Source organism: Larus michahellis, chromosome 9 (genome assembly GCF_964199755.1).
Source record: "Larus michahellis chromosome 9, bLarMic1.1, whole genome shotgun sequence".
Taxonomy (NCBI): Eukaryota; Metazoa; Chordata; class Aves; order Charadriiformes; family Laridae; genus Larus; species Larus michahellis.
Window position 1 is genome coordinate 21,058,593 of NC_133904.1, and position 20,633 is coordinate 21,079,225.

Genomic DNA, 20,633 nt, shown 5'->3' on the forward strand with positions numbered 1-20,633 from the left:
AGGGTACACTTAAAGCATAGATCTGTTCCGTAACATTAAATAAATCAGTGGGTGAGAGCGAGTATAACTGAGCCTTTAAGTATCTGGTGTTTTAGAGTTTCAACTTGCAAAATTTTTACTTTGAAAGTTTTTGAAGCAGAGAATTTTAATTTTTATTTGGTAAGTAAACATTGAGGTAAACTTACAAATAGATCGAGACCTAGGTAAACCTTCCAAATTAGCACCTTTAGGTTGCTGTTTGGAGGTACTGATTTTCTGCAGCCGCATGAATGCTTGAATTGAATGCATGAATTTCCTTGAGAAGGAAATGGGTGAAGTAACAGAATCATTGAGAGATCTCTGGTTTAAACCTCCTTCTGCCCACCCACCTCCCTTTCCATATGTAAACATTGGAAAAGAGTAATAATGTCTGGAGATAAGATGCTTATGCTTTAGTTGAGACATATCACAAATCTTGTACATCCTGGCTGACTATGGTATCTCTCCCCTTGAAGTGCTAAAACTTTCTCCTCCAATTGTATTACCAAGGGCCATGGAGTTTCTGTTATGGTTACCAATAAATTGCAAACAAAAAGCAATGAAAGTCGTGTTTATACACAGTCGCTTCACTTGTAAGCAGTAGGCCTTTCTGAAAGATCTGTTTTTTTGTGAGGTTTTTGCCTTGGGAAAGCAATCAAGTTGCTTTTTAATGTGTTCATTACAATAGCAACAAGGATGTGCACAGCCAAGAGGCAACTACTGGTCTTGTCTACTTTAAGGAGAATAAGTTTCACTTCCAGGAACATGCTTTGTTACCATGTTTTCAATATGTCTTTTTATTAACTCTTAAAGGAAGTACTTGCAGTAAATTACATCTTTAGAAGTACACAGTCCCCAGGATTTCTGATTCTATAGTCACTGTATCTAAATTTGTCTTTAATTGTACAAAAACAGATTACCGAAGGCTTCAAGTTCTAGGTTGACTGTAATGTTTACATGATCTTTGAATTATACAGGTGTCAAACTACAAATTCAGGGTCTTACCTCTTATGCTTCTCACTCAAGCTGTCATTGCTGAAATCTCACATCATAATGTGGTTAAAAAGGAGTCTTCCATACCCTGTGTGGCTTTTAAGCTTCATCAGGTAGTTAGTTATTACACAGTTGAGCTAGCAACATGTTAGGCAGGCATCCTCTTCTGAAAGCCTGCACCTTTGACTCCTTAGCATTTTTCACCCTTATGTTATAAAATTCCACATGCTTATCTCCTGATATGCTTTCACATCTTTTCTGCAAAGGAGTCAAATGCACAGACAAGGAAGAAGCAGAAAAGATTTAGATTGCTTTTAGAAGTATATACTCAAGTTGTTACTGGAAGTCAGACTAAAGCTTCTTGTTGTGTTGCTGCTTTCTCTTATTCACATTGACTATTATTATTGTGTCTGTGATTAGTAGGTTAAGTTTTAGTTATTTCTTGAGAGAATATAAGAACATACGGTCAAGGAAACCCTTCTTGCCTCACTCCACGTAGGTGTTCGTGATTTAGTTTCTATGAATCAGTGTTGAACTAATTATAAATATTGTATATAAAGATGACCTCCAGAAAGTGTGGCAATGAACAATTCAAATACTAATTATAATAAAGTGAAAAAAGGATGAGGTTTGGGAAGATGAGAGCAAACTTATAATAGGAACATATAGCCATGAAAACCATGGAGACACTGTCTCAATGAGCTTATCTGTGGGCATGGTACAGAACATATTTCTTCCTCCAAACCTTAGTTTCATAAATATGGCATAACAGTATAGACTGGAACTATTAATTGTCATCAGAAGTGACTGAACCATTGTTAGTTCTTCTCCATTGTTCTGTTATTGCTTCTTTCCTCAAGCTGTTTGAGTCAGAGTAGGTCTAACTTCATGCAGTCATGATGCAGTCAATATCTTAATGGCAAGATTTCAAAAACTTATACATACAAGTCTGTGAGATTAGACATTGCTTGGTAGTATCTACAGCCTTGGAAGATAGGGAAATGGCTGCTGTAGTATGAGCACACAAGAAAACCATCTACTCTGAGAACTTTTTTTTTTAATGAAGTAGTATGTATATTGTATGTGTTCCTTACATTGTCTGCACCTGACCATACAAGGAAAGATGCACTTAAATCCACCCCCCAAAATCACATATTTCTCTTTACCATACTTCACCATGTCTCTGAGAACTTCAAATCTGATTTGTTCTGGAACCTCCAAAGATCAATCTCACTTTTAATAGCCAGATAAGAAAGGTATTATTTGTTGATACTCTGGAAGCATCTCTATCTTATTTAAGGCAAATGATAGAAACAATTTTGGTTCTCTTTTAATTTGGAGGATGACAAAATGGTATGCAACCTGATCAGACTGGGCCTTTTCAATAGGAGGTAATCAAAACCTTATGATTTTAATCATGAGGGAACCTCAGAGCAGCTTAAGTACTTCAGAGTTCTCAAGAGGATCTTTTATGTGCTGGGTAATGTATTCTGTAATGGAAGAGCGATGATGGTTTTCATTATCACTCTTCTGTTTAGTAGAATTTCTTGGTTGCCTTTCAGAAGCTGAACAGAAGTGATCATCTGATCACTTTAATATTTTTTTGTTTTTAACTAAAGAACTTGTATCCTTGGTCTGCAAATAGAATACCCTCTCCTCTTCACAGTACCCTCTCCTCTGCTATTTATTCTCTAGGAGCCAGTGTTCCTACAAAATGAATGCTTTATGCAGACTTCTGTACATGACTTCTCATTTCTAAATATCTACTTGTGAGTTTTTCCCCTATAGTAGCAAGTACCAAAGCTATAATGAAGAGCATGTGTGATCATGAACTCCTAGTGACACCCTACTGTGTCTCTCAGAGCTGGGAAGGTGTGTTCCCCTTCCATCTAGTCCCACCTGTTTCTAGTGCATCTTCAGTTGATTAAGGCCAAGTGAGCTTTGAGTTCTCACTCAGCAAATGCAGAGCTTCCCAGGTGTAATTCTATGAGACAATAAAACTCAGCTTATCTTTTACTTTAAAAACAATCGTTTGAGAATCTCATCAGGTAAAGGCAGAGTATCGGAAGTTCCATCTAGTCTTGTCTGTCTTGGTTGACTGCCAAATGCCATTCAGCTCACCCCATCTAGCTCCTTTGTGGCAGACACCAGTATGATGCTCTGAGCTGAGGCGCCACAATTCCCTTATCAGCTGTCAAACATTTAGGTTTTCTGCTGGGCACCAAATCATATTTGACACTAAATAATTTTGCAGGATGAATTCATGGTACATTATCAGCTGAGGTGTTTGAAAGGTTTGAAAAGCTTTTCTCCACAGAGTTTCTCTCATGCTTAACTTTGTTTCTATTTTAACAGGTTGATTGTAGTTGCTGCAGTTTATCAAATCCAATTTGCATTGTCTTTGTCAATAGCAATACAGACTTTAAAACAAGCATTAATTCTGTTTGATTTTGACATGTAGAAATGGTGACTGAAGTGTATTATGGTAGCTTTTTTCCTTGAGTCAAATCAAGTTTTTTTTGTCTAAAGTATAGAGTGTTTCCTGTTTATTTTAAAGAAAGCCTACTAAAATCACAAACTATAAATTGGCATCGTATCTTCTACACTGAAATGCTCTCTTAAATTTTTAATAGCCTCAAGTTCACATAGTTGAATTCACCAACTTTACCAGGAATTAGGTGAAGAGATCTGAAAGTTGACAGGAAACCCTTGACTACAGGCTTTATCTTAAGATGGCAAACTTCTCTTGTGTCTTAAAGTGAAAAAAATCTGCAGTCATTGGTTTTGCAGTGTTCAGAAGACAACAGTCCAGTTCCTTGAAGCCCTCCTCACATTAATGCATACCTGCTGTAGCCAGGGTGAACGACTGCTTTATAACAGCAAAATATGCCTATACATATTCATCGTTATCCTTCCAAGATACTACATATCCTGCAAGCAGATTTCTGCATAGATTTTTACAAATCATGTTTGTACACTTCCTTTCATTAATGGCAGCATCCATATAAATGTTTCAAAAAAGACATCTCTTCCAGTTTAGAACAGACATGTGGAATTGGTACACTGTGGAAAAGTTGCTTACTTTTCCTTTAGCTGTTCTTTTTCCGGGCTGTTTTCTTTTTCACTTAGGTAGTGAAAGACAAAGAACCATGAAACTTACTGGGCATTTTGCTTGCTTTGTCTCCTGTTGATATTCCTGTATAGGTTATTTCAGAATGTGTCAGTTGGTTGATGGTGGAATGCTTTCCAGTGGAAAATATATACGAATTCATATAGTTTTAAAAATGAATGATTCTGATGTGTCATTTCATTAGGGCAAAAGGGTATATTTTTAGTATGTTATATTTCTTGATAATGGTATTTGGCTTTTATTAAACCTATATCTTAAAAAGTTGAGACCTACCTTTTGTCCTTTCTTGGTAGGAGCTAGAAGTGTCTCCCATCTATCCATCTCTTTATCTGCCTCAGTTTTTGGTCTCCCTTCTCTTTCTACTTTCTTGATCAAAACAATTTCATGAATTCCTGAAAATGAACAGTATTTAGTGATGTATTTTTCTTTTCTTTTGTAGAAGGAAGCAGATACAAAGGAGAGATCTGTTTTTGATATTCCAATCTTCACAGAAGAGTTCCTGAATCACAGTAAAGGTAACTTAAACTTTTGCAGGGCCACCACCTCTTTGCTTTTCCAATGTTTTTGTGAGGTGCTGTCCAGCTGAAGAGTCCTTGCACTCTCCTGTCTCAGCCCAAGTAATGGCTTAGGTGTAGTTGGTCAGTGTTTCTGATATTACCTTACCACTATATGAACACAGTGGCTGCAACAGCAGTTTTTCCTGGCTTTGTCTTCTGAAACTATCCTTTTTGGAGAATGTTTCTGATGTTTAAACTCCACTTGCTGTTTTTCCAGCTATTCCAAGCTGGATCTGCTGTTCTATAGGATAAAGAAATACCTAACAAATAGTATGATTAAGATTCATGGGTGGTTAGCAGTATTATTTTTTTTTCTCCTGGATATGTGGAAGATTCTACTGATATGTTTTCTGTTACTCTGTTTGGTTTTCATAGCTGCATGTCCCAAGAGTTTAGGACTTTTTTGCCAGATTTCCTGGAGACTTTCTTGATTGAACAGCCTTCAGATTCAGATACTTCTCCTGATGATCAACAGACATGTATTTTTGTAACTAGTATCTTGTCTGTAGGCCTCTTCACTGCTGCTAAGCTGTATCATACTGAATGCATTTGAAATCAGTCTTGCAGTCTTCCTTCCTAATCAGTTCGCCTATTCACTTACATGCTGATGCTTTGAATGTCTTCTATTTTGTCTGTCTCTCTAGAAATTAAATCTATTTAAGTACTATTGTATGCACCGTTGGTGCTTCATGATATGATGCTTTTTCATCTATAAACCAAAACTGCACCATTTGTAATCATCAGTTAAGCACTCTAGAACATTCTGCTTCATTGCCTACCAGTCATAGATACATTTTTTATAGCTTTTTGACTACATGGGAATGGGTTGATATTCACAGCGCGCGAAGCTGAGCTGCGGCAGCTGCGTAAATCCAACATGGAGTTTGAGGAGAGGAATGCTGCTCTGCAGAAACATGTTGAGAGTATGCGTACTGCAGTGGAGAAACTGGAGGTGGATGTGATACAAGAGCGTAGCCGCAACACAGTGCTACAACAGCATCTAGAGACTTTACGCCAAGCACTCACAACCAGCTTTGCTGGAGTCCCACTACCAGGTAAGACTTATTTTTCCTTGTGACTGACATGTGAAATTTAACTTCAGATGTTTATACGATGCTGTGAATTTACAACACGTGGCCTGCTGTTATAGTTCTATGATCTGGGCTGTTTCTGAGCTTTTGTTGTATTAAATAATGAAATCTTAAAATGCATGCAGGGGAAGGTTCAGTGTCAGTGCTTCAATTCAACATGGCATTTTTTTCTTACTATTCTTACTCTTCTTTTCCTAATAAGGAATCCTTGCTCTCCTTCACTCGTTTTGTGAGAATGTTTTGTGAGAAATTCCTTGATTGAAAGAAATGCTGCATCTGAACTGTCAGATGCCAGGGAATTCACTTAGATACTATGAATACCCACCTGAAGGAGTTTGCTACAATCAACTTATGAGACCCAAACCAAAGAAAGCCATGTTTTATTAGTCCTGATATCCTTGGTACTAATCACTTTGCAGAGTTAGGAGGATATAATTTTACAGAATCTGTCACAAGAGATAGTGCATGGCAAAATCACCTCCTATAGCAGTTTTTATGTTGGCACAAATTACCCTTAGCATAGTCTTAACTTTTTTGGAATTTCTGCCGTCATCTAAATATTCTGTGGCTCATTTTACTATGTTAACTATAGGTAGCGGGGAAACACCCACAATGGAAACTATTGATTCCTACATGAATAGGCTGCACAGTATTATTATGGCTAACCCACAGGAGAATGAGAACCTCATAGCCACAGTTCGAGATGTGGTAAACAGACTTGAACGCTAGTGACTGGGTAAGTGTTTGCTCTTAGGTTGCTTTTGTTTTGCATCTACTCTGTACCTCTGGCAATTGTTCTGACACTGATTCTTGGGGGCTGATCTCACCATATTGTACAATCAAAAAGTTTCTTCCTCAAAGCCACAGGAGCAGGTTGACTTAATGAAAGTCAAATGGGGTTGAAAATATCCAACAGTGTTAAGGGGTTCTGAAATTCCCCTTAGCTCCAGCATCTTTTGTATGAAGACATAGAGCTGTTTGTCCTATTATTTGTTGTATTTGTATAAGATAAATAAGAATGCTGGTGTAAAAAAAAAAAAAAAAAAAAAAAAAAAAGAAAAATTATTTGCGTTTTACTAACAGGGTGACTAACTTAAAAGACGGTTCCTTTCTTGAGTGAAGTAAATCTGAAAAATTCTGCATTAATTGTAGAATCTGATGGTCACAGAGAAGTTTTATTTGTCTTGAGAGGTTACTGGTGAACACAGTTATAAACTGAAAATACTGTACAACTACCTGCTCTGTAGCACCTGTAGTCAAGTTCAGCTGGATATGAAGGTTTACATGTAAGTGAAGGAAGCACTGATGTATCGTTCAGGCTGTATGTAGCATTTGCTGAGACTTTAATGATCATGTGGCTTATGCATAGATTATTACTGAACTCATGATTCTTTATTTTTGCTTATGTTTAACAGCTTAGAAAACTTTAATAAGGAACCGAGTAGAAAAACAAAGCAACAAAGAAATATCAGTCTTTCTGCACTACTGTGCTTCCTTGCATTTCCCACACCACTTACTCCCCCACTTTCCCTGTGATGCACAGCACTAGACAGCAATTAGGTGTTTGCCTACTTCTATTTTAGCTATGTACATATCTGGATTCTTTAGGCACTTATTATGTAGAGATCTACTGTGCATGTCTTGAATAGTGTTTAGAAATGCAAATAAGGCTGCGTTGTGCCATCTGCAAATATGAAGACAGGGCTTTTCATCCTTTCTGAATCTGACCTTTTGTGATACTCTGTAGAACAGTTAATTACACGTTCCCCATTATAGTGTGGCTTAAGCTAAAAGATCATTGTCCTTCCAGAGGGTAGCCAGATGGAACGGACTGTAGTTCCAAGAGATGACTGAGCTCCCAGCAGAATAAAGAAGTGCCTTTACTGCTGCTATTTATGAAGGGAACAGCTTGTCGATCCAGGTCTGGGATTTTTCAGTAGCTCATCAGCCTCCTCATTTTTGTATACTGTTTTCGATTAGCACTCTTAAGCTCAGAAAGAGAATCAGGGAATAGAGACGTTTTGCAGAGTGTATAAGAAGGAAAGTAGTTTCTCATCAATCAACTATTAGAAGGGCATGCCAGGCCCTGAAACAGATGTTTGTCCTTTAAACACCTCGCCAGAAAAAAAATATTTCAAGGCTACTAAAATCTAGACTTTGGTTCTCATGCCAGCTGGAGTCTTACTTCCTAAATGATGGACACTTCCTGTGTTCCTAAAAATGCAACTATCTTTTTCTTGGATAAGCTGGTTTCAACTGTAATTGGTTTGGGAAAAATAATTCTTGGTTTAGAATTCCTCCTTCCACTTTGTATTTGAAAAATAGGACTCCATTCCTTTCTTCCCCTCCCACCAATACCATCCCTACTTTCAGCAGTGTGAGGCAATTAAAATTGTGATTAATAGTCACCTAGTTTCATTATATAAATACATACATGTGACTGGTTATGATGATCAAATAATTCATAGGGCTATTAATTACACTGATGTTCAGTTCACAATGATTGTATATATATTTTTTTTTTACAAAAGGAAGAAGGTTGGGCTTTATTGGATGCAGACCTAGAAAAAAGTAGGGCTTCCCTAGAAAAGAAGGAAGCTTTGGATAGATTCAGCTGGCATCCAATAAACTGTATTGCCCCTTTGTTAACATGCATATGAAGTATATGCTCCTAAATGTAATGTCTATCAACCAAATGGTCTGTTTCAGCTTGAGACATTACAAATCGATTTCATAGAAAAAAATCTATTATGATATTCTTGAAAACCACTGTCCTTCACAGAACTGAGGTATTTTTTTTGGTGGCTCAGTCCATTGTATTTAGTGACTATTTGACTATACTAGTGAATGTTTATACTGTACTGCATGGTAAAGAACTTCTTTGTGCAAACCGTATATGGGGAGAAAAGGAAGTTTTTCAGTATTTAGCACTCTGTTCTTTGGATGGAAACAGGAATTCAGTTGCAGTTCTGTCTCTATAGGCTTTTTTGCTATACTTCTTAATATTGTGTTTACAGATAAATCATACAAAAAATAATGTCACGGTGCCTATTTTAGTCCTTGCAGCTCGCAGTCTTCTAATGCTTATTTTTCTGTTTCATCTGCAGGTCTCGTGACCCAGGGATGCTTTACAAAATTTTTTGGCCAGTGTGGAATAAGAAGCCATGAGGGAAAGACTAGGGGTGGGAGGCAGAATTGCAGGTTTGTCCTGGTCCCTGCCTTTGTGGTTTGTCAGCGAGACAAACAGATCAATGCATTAAAAGGTCTTAAGAAGCCACGATCACCACCCACTAAACTTTTGAAACTGTCTTCTGTGTAAACATTTAAGAGCATGCAACTTTTGTGCAATCTTCAGTTTCTTATTAATTTTGCTGGGTGTGAGGTGCAGATGTTCTGTGGACAGGCTGACTATGGAGATGAAATCTTGCGGTTTGTGAAATGAAGTCAGCCTACGTGTTGTAGTAATAACTTTGATGTGTTATATTGCCTACTGTCTTCTAGTGTCTTTTAGTTTGGTTTTTGTGTTTATCTTGTGGGATTACCTTCCTCCGCTTTAGTTTTCTTCTTTTGATCTTGTTATCTGATACTTGCAGTACTGGATAGCAGTGCTTACGTTCTCTACTATAACAGGCTGTCTTCCTTGGTGCACTGTCTTGTCCTGCCCTGCCTGCCATGTTTATATAAGCTTTTCTTAAGCAGAATCCTGTTGTTTTTTGTTAGTCTGCAACTTCTACAGTGTGAGTTTGCTCACTACTACAGACTGGCTGTGGTTGGTGCTTTGTGGCTTGATTCTACTATGAGGCAGACTTCCTCTCTCCCTCCTCTCTCTTCAAGAACCTCTCTTGCACATAGGGTCCTGCTCTACTCTGAAGGTCTCCTGTTATCTCTTGAAAATGTTTGGTGGAGCATTTTACTACCGCAAAGGTCAGATGTAATCAAGATAGAAAGTGAAACGCTAGTTCTTAGTTAGCAGGGAAAATAGGAATCTCCATTTTAGACTAAACCCACAAAGTTTGCCCTTCCTCTGATATGTTGCTCAGTCTAACTTAATGTTACTGCCTTGATTTTGAGAGAATGGTCTCATGGTGAAAGCAGTATTCTATAAAAAGAGAAATGGGCGGGGGAATTGCATTTATTTTTTTCCTGCCCTCCTGAAATCACAGTGCTGGGAAGGAATACGCCTTGAAGCAGCACATGTATTTTTGCATTAATTATTGGAGCAGAGAAGGCTATTAGCAGGTAGGTCCACATAGCAGTCCACAGAATTTTACATTACAGCCCGTAAGTGCTTTCACCTTTTGTACAGTTAAAGTACAGCCTGTGCAGCCTGTAGCATTCAGCATATTATGTTCCAGTGTGACCTAAATGGCCTTTCACTTACATCAAGTAGAGCTCTGCCTGCTGGAGTCTGTAATCGTGCTGAGCTACTCTGCACCTCCTGTCACAGATGAAGGCACCTACTGTCTGCACTGACTTATGCAAATCGTTTGCTGCCCTTTGGTTCCTGTCAAATTGTTAATTCAGACTTTGGTTGAGCACTTGTTGGACATCTCTGGACTTTACGGTAGTGGTTGAAATCCTCTTTCTTCCACGTGACAATCTCCTTGCTCCTCCTTTAGAAATATCTTAAGATTTTCCTGCTATGAATTGGAGATTGCTTTCATTACTGGAGTGCATTGCAGTCAGCATCACTTTAATGTATCTCTAACGCAAGTATTTGAAGATTAAAAAGCAGTTTCTTCTTTTCCCACGCTGTACACATGGACTTCATGCTTGCCTGAAGCCACCTCCAGGTCAACACCTTGTATGTCAGGTCTCCGCTTACTCATGATCTTATTGTTGTAGCCAAGCAGCAAGGATTTCCATGTAAATTCAAGTCTTCCTTCAGGGAGGAAACTCCTTTCTCTTGTCTTCAGTCTCATTTTCAAGACTTCACAAAAAGGAACCTCAATTTGCTGCATTCACCTCCATTTCCCTTAGTATGGATGAGACCAACAGATGTTGGCATGAACTTCTTTAGTGGATTCTATAACAAATATTGTGCGAGGGGAAAATCCTACAGGTTATTAATGTCTCCAGAACAAGCACCGATACCTTCATCTCCTGTGTGTATATTCTTTTTTAAAATTGCTGATATTTGACTTGTATTGAGGTGGCCAAAAATGCACTGCGTAGCCAAAAGTTGATTTATAAAATTCTAAAGTTCAGTCTGTGGTATCTTACCTAATACCTGGAGTTGTATCCCATAAAGACTCCAGAAATTGCTATGTAATATGATGGTAGGATGCAATTCCAGGCTGTGACATACATATAGCATCAATAAGGTACGGGTGGCTGCAGGCTGCCCCTGCTTACATAAATTCAATGCAACTCTAAGCTTGTGACATACTGCTAATACATCATTCTGCTGAGTAGCATGCGTTACGGGTTAGGAAATTTAAGGTGATATTATTATCTGGGGGCTGACAAATCTTTTGCTTTTTCCCATAAGGAAGTGGGGAAGGTGGTATACCCATCTTGAAGCATTTGGGGAAAGAATTTCTTACTCACCAATGATGTGACAGATGATGTTTTGTCTCACTAAGAAGCTTCTTATTTACATTGATTAACCCTATAAAAATGGATTTTGTCTTTCCACTGTTTTCTGAGTGTCACTTCAGTTTACATTTTTCAGTGTTGGCTGATAAAAAAAAAAAGTAAAATATTAAGTGGGTGTCGGAGAAGAGCAGAATAAAATGCTTTTGTCACTTAGAGAAATGTTAAGAGAAATATATGAAAACAGAATCCATTTGCTGGATTAATGTGTTTGGAATTGTTGAGATGCCAAGTTTTCTGTACAATGTTTTTGTAATTAAACTTTGGAGTTCCTTTGTTTTTAAGAAGTTGATGTGCTTGTTTGACACTTGCTTCATTAAAATTGTTCAACATTGAATCCATTCTGATTCAATTTTAACTACATTTTCAAGAAAGAACTATTACTAGCATTTGCTCTCTTGTCTGAGAGATTTTGGCAACTCCACATTAACAGTTGAAAGGAAATAATGTGTCCGTTCCTGACTCCATCTTAAGCGTATCTCCCTCTGAAAAAGCTAAAGGAAGTAATTACAGTGATGAAAACTTCAGATCTTTAGTTAGAGCTAACTGTCATCAGAGCCCTTCTTGTCATCTTTGTTCCCCAATGTGAGTAACTTTAAAAATGTTGTGAGTCCCTTAGCCCTTTTTTTGACATCCTTGTTTTCCTTTGTCCTCCCTAATTTCCCACCACTATGTTTATTTTCTCTTCCTGTAAGAACTTTCTGTATCATACCTATTGCCCTCCACTTCTTTTTTTTCTTTTCCCCTATTAGATTTTTATCATGTATCTTCCCTCCTGCTTAAGGGTATGGAGCCAAACTGTAGCCTTGTGAAATTTGTACTGGGGGTGTAGGTCCTCTGTGGAGGAGTCTGGATGACTTCTGCCTGCACTGCTGCTCTTTCTGAGGTCACAGTGCTGTAAAAACCCATGTCTTTATGTTACTTTTGTGGTCACATATCATTATTTTGATCGCCAAATTAATGCCTGGTCTTTCTGTGTACCAACAGGGCTGCTTCAGTTGCTATCTGCTATCTGGGACAGACTGCACATTTAGATTTACACTGCTTTGGAGATTCTGTATAACACCAATTATGCAATAATAAAGATATAAAAAAGAATCAAAAGAATATAGGGAAATCTTCTACAGGAGAATAGCTGCCAAGTGACACTGGCTAATCCAGAGTTGGAGAAAGTAATAGCAAAACAATTGCACACCTGGAGGAAAAAAATAAGAGCAAATAGCATTAAGTTCATTATAAGAAAAAAATATAGTTTCTTCCTAACCTGTGGTGCTGTGCGTGGTATTGGGAGCAGGTGGTGGTCAATCATGCTCAATTTAAAACAATGTAGTGTTGTGTACTACTTCCACTGGTTTTTTTTTGTTTCTTACCCCCCGTTTACTCTGCTGCTGGTCAGTTGGACTGATGATTAATCATCGTTTAAGGGAAGTTAGGGGGATTTGAGGGCTTTGGGTTCTTTTAAAAGGGAAAAAAAAAAAATCACTTCCTCTTTCCTCAGGCAGGTTCCTGTTGATAATATATTTGAAATCTGAAAAAGTACACTCAGGCCTATCCTCTACTTCTACCGTAGAATTTTTCTGCTTGTGAAACCATGAATAGTTTTGCTGCTTCTTTCTTCCTCATTGCTCATAGTAGTGAGGGGTTTTTTTTGACTTTTTTGAATATATCCATGACTTGCCATCTTAATTGCAAAATCTCTGGATTTTGTATGTATTGTACCATTTTGGTGTGTGGTAAAATATCCACATCCATTATGTAATACAAGGAGCAATATTTATATAAAACATTTATTGTTATATTAATAAACTTTTAATTCCTATGCTGGGGGGGTTTGGTTTTTACCATTTAATGTGTAGGCACTGCTGGCTTGTGTATCTGAAGATATAAAAATTGGAGTTTGTGAAGGTTTGAAGCTGAAATCTATTATTACTGGCATATGGAGACCTGTGCAATGCTAGTTTTTGAATATTTGTACCAAAGTAATGACAAGCTAATGCAGCTAGGGTGTTTCTAAGCACAATTTTGGAGGGCAGCAAGAAGAAAAGGTAGTTGTACAAATCATACTAGACATGAAAACACATGGCTACCTACTCTTAAGTTTTCTAACTTAGAAAAACACCTTAGAGAAGAGAGGTGTGATGCCAATGGCACATACCACTGAACTATAGTTAGTGTGTAATCTCTATTTCAAAGTTATTTTGGGAATATGGGATGAATGGTCTACCATTCTCTTATTTTCTATCTTTTACTTACGTTTCACCCCAGAATGAGGACAAATGCAACACAGGTTTATTGTGTTTGTGTCTATCTGTAGCCACAACACAGTGTTCAGGCAGCTCTGTAGCTTTGAAAATCAATGTTTACTTTAAACTATCCAGGTTTTATTTGCATGTATTTCCTAATAAGGGAAACTAGTGCTGAAATGCCATCAGTTCTGCTAATTACTTCATGAAGTGCTGAAGAAATATTTGAAAAGATCTGCATAGAGGTGGAGAAATAGAGAAACAGTGTAGGAGAGGGGATTGTTCAGTTGAGTAGAGAATTGGGTCATGTGGAAGTAGTTAAACTAGGGGTTTAGGTCCTGAAGTGCTTAAGCATGAGGTCAACTTTCTACTTGTGAATGGTTCCACCGAGTTGACTAGTCTTACACTCATAAAAATTGACTCCCCAAATTACTTGCCGCATCAGTACTATATATCAGAAATAGAAAGAAAAAATAATAAAGCACACTTTAAAAATTATGAGGAAGCATGTGCCCTTCCAAAAATATCTGGAAATACTTATTTAATGAGAATACATTTAAGAAAGTACTGAAAACAGTGTCCCCAGTTAACCCACTACTGGGATTTGAAACCATTGCATGTTGTTAACTGGGTGTGTTCTATTTAGAATTCTCCTTTTCCTTTATCTCCTTCATGCTGTGTCTTTATATCCAGGCTTGTGTCATCAGAAGCTAAGCCCCCATCCTCCTACAAGTATATGTAAATAATGCATTGATATCGGAAACTGTTCTGTGTAGCAAAACTACTGCCCAAAGTTGCATGTTTCAGGGGAAGAGAACGTTCTCTTTTTAACATGGTAAATAGTACAGTGGGATTCTGAAGGGGCCTGCTGGGGGCTCCAGCAGTTCATATTAGTGACGTGGCACAAATGATTTTTTTGCAATACTAAAAGGAAAGTTGTTTTACATTAGAGATTGTAGAAACACAAGGTTCTCCAAGAAACTGTACGTACCAGTACATTTTGCTAATTTGTTAGTCAGGTTGCTTGTGAAAAGGAAAGTTTTGATTAGAGAGCTGAGAAGCTCTCTGGCTTTAATTTTGATTCTCCTGCTGGTAACTGGAAAAGATTCCAGCTGGTCACAAGTGCTACTCTTTATAAAATATAAGCTTTAGGAAAAGTAAGTGAAGGGAATTATGAAGAACATAAGCAGGATACTTTCAGACTTACTAACATGCATATGTTTAATTTGAATATTGTAAGCATAAATATTTAAGCAATTTGTTAGAATTCATTCCTTATGCGCATATCTGCATTCAGGCCTGGCAAGAGGGTTCTGGTGCTGATTTACCCTGGCCCCATAGCTGGCCCTGCACCCCACGTACAGCATGGTTGAAAAACTCGGTCTTGTTGATATTAAATCATAATGGTGTATATATTATTGAAGTGATGCAAGTTATTCTAAGATACAAGAGGATTCTAAGATCATCTGCTTTCTCTTTTCCTGTTGATGAAATGGTTCATCTCCTGAAGTTGTTAAATACTACTATTTACAGGTTTGTAGCATTGCGTGCCTGTGCTCTGGAAGGTGAAAGCCATTCTCATTTTTCCCGACAAGTATGTCTGTGTGTTGAAGTCCATCTGATCTTTTTGGTCTAAATACTTACATATAAAGAGTTCTGACCATCCAAATCCTTTGCTACTAGATATCCGTCTGGCTTCCTTGAATTGAGTAAAGAATGATACTCAGATCAAGCGAATACCTGGCTGTCTGAGAATCAGAAGGAGTTCTAGTTTTCCATCTGGAGTAATAGTACCATGGGATTTCTCTTTCTATCTCATATGGGCAGTTTTAGTTTTATTAAATCTGTTCCAGTGTTAGTCAAGAGAGAATTCTCTCATCTAATTTATGTGAAATAATATTGTTTAAGCCCAGGACACTTGCAGAGAAATCCCAAGCTGAAATTTTAGGCCTATAAACATACTGTTTCAACCTCTCCTCCTTCAAAATGGATGTTAACAACCGTATTAGTATTCTAATTCTTCTCAGAGGAAGTTTCTTTTCCTCTATGACACTTCAAATTCCTGCCCGAGCTGTTTTTGTTTCTTTAATATTGGAGGAAGAGAAGTAAATTGTTTGGACTAGGGGAAGAGATGCAGGAAGTTTATCAGAAGTGCAAGCCAGCAGATTGGCTGAGTCCAGGAGAGTGAAAAGCTCTGGAAAATTATTCTAACGCCTTTCCTGGAAAGGATTGTGGCTTCTTTAGCATCAATGGTGCATATGCGCTGAAACAGCAGTGCACATGCTGTTTTCCTTGTGTGTATGTATGGATTATGGAGGGTGTTGACATTGTCCTCCAAAGATTTCAGTTCTTTTAAAACACTTCTACAGAAGTAGAGCATCTGCTCCATTAGAAGAAATGTAGCTGTATTATCGGCATGTGGCTTTCAAGCATATGCTATGAACTCGATATGCAGGAGGCAAGGGCATCATTTTTCTTCTGCTTATTAGCATTAATAATGAGTGGCCCTGACATACGTAAATGCACTGAGTCAAATTCTGTTTATGACCCATTTTTTTTCTGAAAAAGGTGAGTAAGAATTACCTTCTACCCTCACCCTATTAAAAATCTAAAAGACAGCAGGAATAAGAGGATACAGGAATAGAATTTGCATTTACTCTTGAGGTTAATGTTCACCTGCTGCTAATGCAGAAATGGTTGAGTTTTTAGGCTCAGTAACTTTGGATTCAGACTTGAAAATTCCATACGTTCTTAAGGTGCTTTTGAGCAGAAAAAGTAGCAAATGTGAAAATGGAATTCCAGCTGCACCCTAGTTTCAAGACTTCACAGTTACATGGTAAATGTGCATTTCCAGATGTCTGAAACACCTGTCCGCAGAAGGGAAAGAACCCATTTTCTGCTGGGGGAAGCAGTGCCCTCTAATGATAAATCTTGGTATCTCAAAATGAGAGTGAAAAAGGCTGTTAGTGGGAGCCAAAGCCAGAGAGCTTCTGTATGTGGAAATTTAAGTGAGCTCCCTGGTTTTGTTCTAGGCAGACGGCAGTTTCGTGGGTTTTGTGGTTTGGGTGGGGTTTTTTTGGTGGGTTTTTTGAGAATTTTTTTTAATAATTATTTTATTTCTTTGTTTCATGCAGATACATTATCCTTTTCCTACCATGCTTGGAGGTTTGGAGGCTTGGTCAGGGTGGAAGTGGGTACAGCAAGCATTCTTGTGTTAAAAGGAAATGCTGGTATGGCAAATATAACATGAACTCAGTTTGCATGTCTTTGAAGTTCTGACAGCAAGGAATGGCTGTGATAAAGGTTTCTAGTTGGCTAAAACTGATTCTGTGTGTTGGCTGATATGTAAAATCAGCACAGCCAACTTCTCTAGCTTCCTAACTAGCAGGAGCTGTGAATACATAAATTCCATGTAATGGAAGCTTTGCAACTGTTGGTATTTACATAGTACTGTGTCTTTGCAGAGCTGGTTTTCATTTTAGGAGCCTGCAACAGCTTCACACTTAAACAGCACTTCCAGATCTCTGGAGCTAGAGCATATACAGCATTGTGGTAGCAGCTTCTCTATGATCTTACTCCAGCCAAGAGCATCGCTGCCCAACTGTGTGCTTATTCAAAATAGTAGAAAAAATACTCATCAAAATAGTAGAAAACTACCCAGCTTTTTTCTTGCTGAAAGTTTTCTGTATTTTGTGACTTGGCTGAGCTCACGTAGAGGTCTGGCAAGCACTGGGGTTTGTGCAAAGTAAGCAGAGGCTCAGAGCTGAGAGAAGGGAAAAGCAGGAACTCCTTTCTGGAGGTGTCTTGCTTGCATTTTCATAGGATGGTTCGGGTTAGAAGGGACCTTAAAGATCACCTAGTTCCAACCCCCCTGCCATGAGCAGGGAAACCTCCCACTAGACCAGGTTGCTCAAAGCCCCATCCAGCCTGGCCTTGAACACCTCCAGGGATGGGGCAGCCACAGCTTCTCTGGGCAACCTGGGCCAGGGGCTCACCACCCTCACAGTAAAGAATTTCTTCCTAATATCTAATCTAAATCTTCCCTCTTTCTGTTTAAAACCATTACCTTTTGTCCTATCGTTACACTCCCTGATAGAGTCCCTCCTCATCTTTTCTGTAGGCCGCCTTTAGGTACTGGAAGGCTGCTATAAGGTCTCCCCAGAGCCTTCTCTTCTCCAGGCTGAACACCCCCAACTCTCAGCCTGTCCTCACAGCAGAGGTGCTCCAGCCCTCTGATCATCTTCGTGGCCCTCTGCTGGACCCATTCCAACAGGTCCATGTCCTTCTTGTGCTGAGGACTCCAGAGCTTCACACAGTACTCCAGGTGGGGTCTCACGAGAGTGGAGTAGAGGGGGAGCATCACCTCCCTCAATCTGCTGGCCATACTTCTTTTGATGCAGCCTAGGATATGGTTGGCTTTCTGGGCTGCAAGCATGTGTTGCCGGCTCATGTTGAGTTTCTCGTCCACCAGCACCCCTAAGTCCTCCTCCTTAGGTCTGCTCTCAATCCATTCTCTGCCCAACCTGTATTTGTGCCTGGGATTGCTATGGCCTTGTTGAACTTCATGAGGTTCGCACGGGTGCCCCTGTCAAGCCTGTCCAGGTCCCTCTGGATGGCATCCCTTCCCTCCAGCATGTTGACTGTGCCATGTAGCTTGGTGTCATCGACAAACTTGCTGAGGGTGCACTCAATCCCACTGTTCATGTCACTGAAAAAGATGTTAAACAGCACTGGTCCCAGTGCTGACCCCTGAAGAATGCCACTCGTCACTGGTTTCCACTTGGACATTGAGCCATTGACCACAACCCTTTGAGTGTGCCCATCTAGCCTGTTCCTTATCCACCAAGTGGTCCATCCATCAAATCCATGCCTTTCCCATTTAGAGACCAGGATGTCGTGCAGGACAGTGTCAAACGCTTTGCATAAGTCCAGGTAGATGACGTTGGTTGCTCTCTCCTTATCTACCAATGCTGTGGCAACATTGTAGAAGGCCACCAAATTTGTCAGGCATGACATGCCTTTGGTGAAGCCATGTTGGCTGTCACCAATCACCTCCTTATTTTCCATGTGCCTTAGCAGAGATTCCAGGAGGATCCGCTTCATGATCTTGCTGGCCACAGGGGTGAGACTGACCGGTCTATAGTTCCTCGGGTTTTCCTTTTTTTCACTTTTTGAAAATGGGGGTTATGTTTCCCCTTTTCCAGTCAGTGGGAACTTCACTAGACTGCCACGACTTTTCAAATATAATGGAATTTTGGGTCACTGTTTCATGAAACTGTACGCTGAAAGGTTGTGGAAGCACAAACTATAGAGAACCATCCCCTTTCCAGCATCTAAAGTTGTCAGTAACTGTAACAATCTAAATCTTAACTCCTGACTTCATGCTTCATTGCCCTTATCTGTATGTTTTCCTGTCCTGCCTTTCTTTCCCTCTCTTACCTGCTTCCTTTGTGCTAAGCTGTTTCAGCTTAAAACCAGCTAAAATGGACTAAGTGCCTCTGCCAACAGAGTTTTTTTTCCTATAGAAGAGTTTTGCTCGACGAATGTCACTGGAGGAGTAGTGAATTTGGAAGGGGCCCACAACTACTGCAGTTGAAGTGTTTAGAAAAGGCAAAACTATGGAAATAAGTGTTTTAAATTCTCTTGTCTTCTGTGAAATGGGAGCAACAAATCAACCCAGCAACAGTGCCATTCTCTTTGTTACCAGTTTCCAAGCCAGATAATGACAAAACAAACGGCAGGTATAAAGTCAAGGCTGCTTAATCTTGGAGGAGTGGTAGGGAAAGGGGCAAGATCAAGTTACTTATAAAAGAAAATACACAATATAACAAGTTCCTGGGTGTCTCCCTTGGGGTATGCATTCAACAGTAGAAAGAATGTTTATGGCAGAATATGTTGTGCTGTTTAAGCATGCTTCAAAGAACGTATCCTTTCTTACCTTGTAGAAATTCTTCCTAATGGAATTCACTCTCAAGCATCTCATTTTTTTCTTTTTTTTTTTTTTTTTAAGACTGTAAGTCAGTAGAACTGATGTATGATGTTACCCATGGGCCAGCTTATACAGGGGTAGCTTAATCTGGGCACGTCCTTACCTTGAATTGAAAGTCTGTTGTATTTAATGGGGTGTTAACTCAGTTTATTCTCTGGGATTTGTGCAGTAATTTTATTGCCTGCAAAAGGAACAATTTGAAGCCAGATCAAGTATAGGTATACTCTCTAACATACTTGCTGAGCTTGGCAATGATGCCTTGACATGCTTGCCTTATTCTGGTGTTTGTTTTCTCATCACATCTCTTGCATCTCTTTTTCTGCTAGTCCTTCTTTCAGTTTGAGGGTTATCTCCCTTCTTTCAGGAAACAGATCTATATGTACTGCATCAGGTCTTTTTTCAGATCTAGTATCCCATCTTGAACTAATGCAGCCCTTTGATTTCTGCAGGTTTTCATGGGTGTAACCACAGGCAGGATTTGGTTTCTACATCTTCCTCAATATATCCCAACTCTGACTTAATGTTTGTCCCTTCCCGCCTTCAGTCCTGGCCTCTCCTGGGACTCTTCATTGCTGGAGTTTGCTTTTGGCTTGCATGGAGTTGTTCATTTGCTGCTTGCTCCAACTCTCAGAATCCTTTTGACGTTGTATAAACTTCCTTTACTCATGTAAGTGACGGCAGAAGGAATTCCAAGGTCCTCCTTAGGAAGTGACTGTTACACAGATGCAATTCTGCTTTGGTATCAACCAGCAATACTGAGTGTCACACGGTATTTCATAGACAATTGCTGTGTAAGCATTCAATTTTTTAATTAAACTATGCTGTAGACTACTGCCTACCAAGACTTAGAACATTCTGGTTTTGTTTTGCCCTATCTATTTTGTCCTGATTCAGTCCCATACAACAAGAAAAGTTGTGTTAAACATGCTTGGCAGTGCAGACAAGTGTAAGAACAATGGTGGATTCTGAAGTTAGTTTTTACTAATAAGGCTCTTTGGTAGTTGAGTTCAGTGGTGT

The 20,633-nt window shown here is 39.0% G+C and overlaps 1 protein-coding gene across 4 annotated transcripts in view; it reads left to right on the forward strand.

Moving 5' to 3' along the window:
* HMG20A (high mobility group 20A) overlaps positions 1 to 11,721 on the forward strand; it is a 45,768-nt gene extending 34,047 nt beyond the window's left edge. For all 4 annotated transcript variants that reach the window (XM_074601056.1, XM_074601059.1, XM_074601055.1 and 1 more), the window contains 4 exons: positions 4,581 to 4,656; positions 5,538 to 5,753; positions 6,382 to 6,525; positions 8,897 to 11,721. In XM_074601056.1, the coding sequence (XP_074457157.1) occupies positions 4,581 to 4,656; positions 5,538 to 5,753; positions 6,382 to 6,518 (429 nt within the window). In that variant the 3' untranslated portion in view covers positions 6,519 to 6,525; positions 8,897 to 11,721. The remainder of the gene's footprint in view (positions 1 to 4,580; positions 4,657 to 5,537; positions 5,754 to 6,381; positions 6,526 to 8,896) is intronic.
* Positions 11,722 to 20,633: the final 8,912 nt, after the last annotated feature.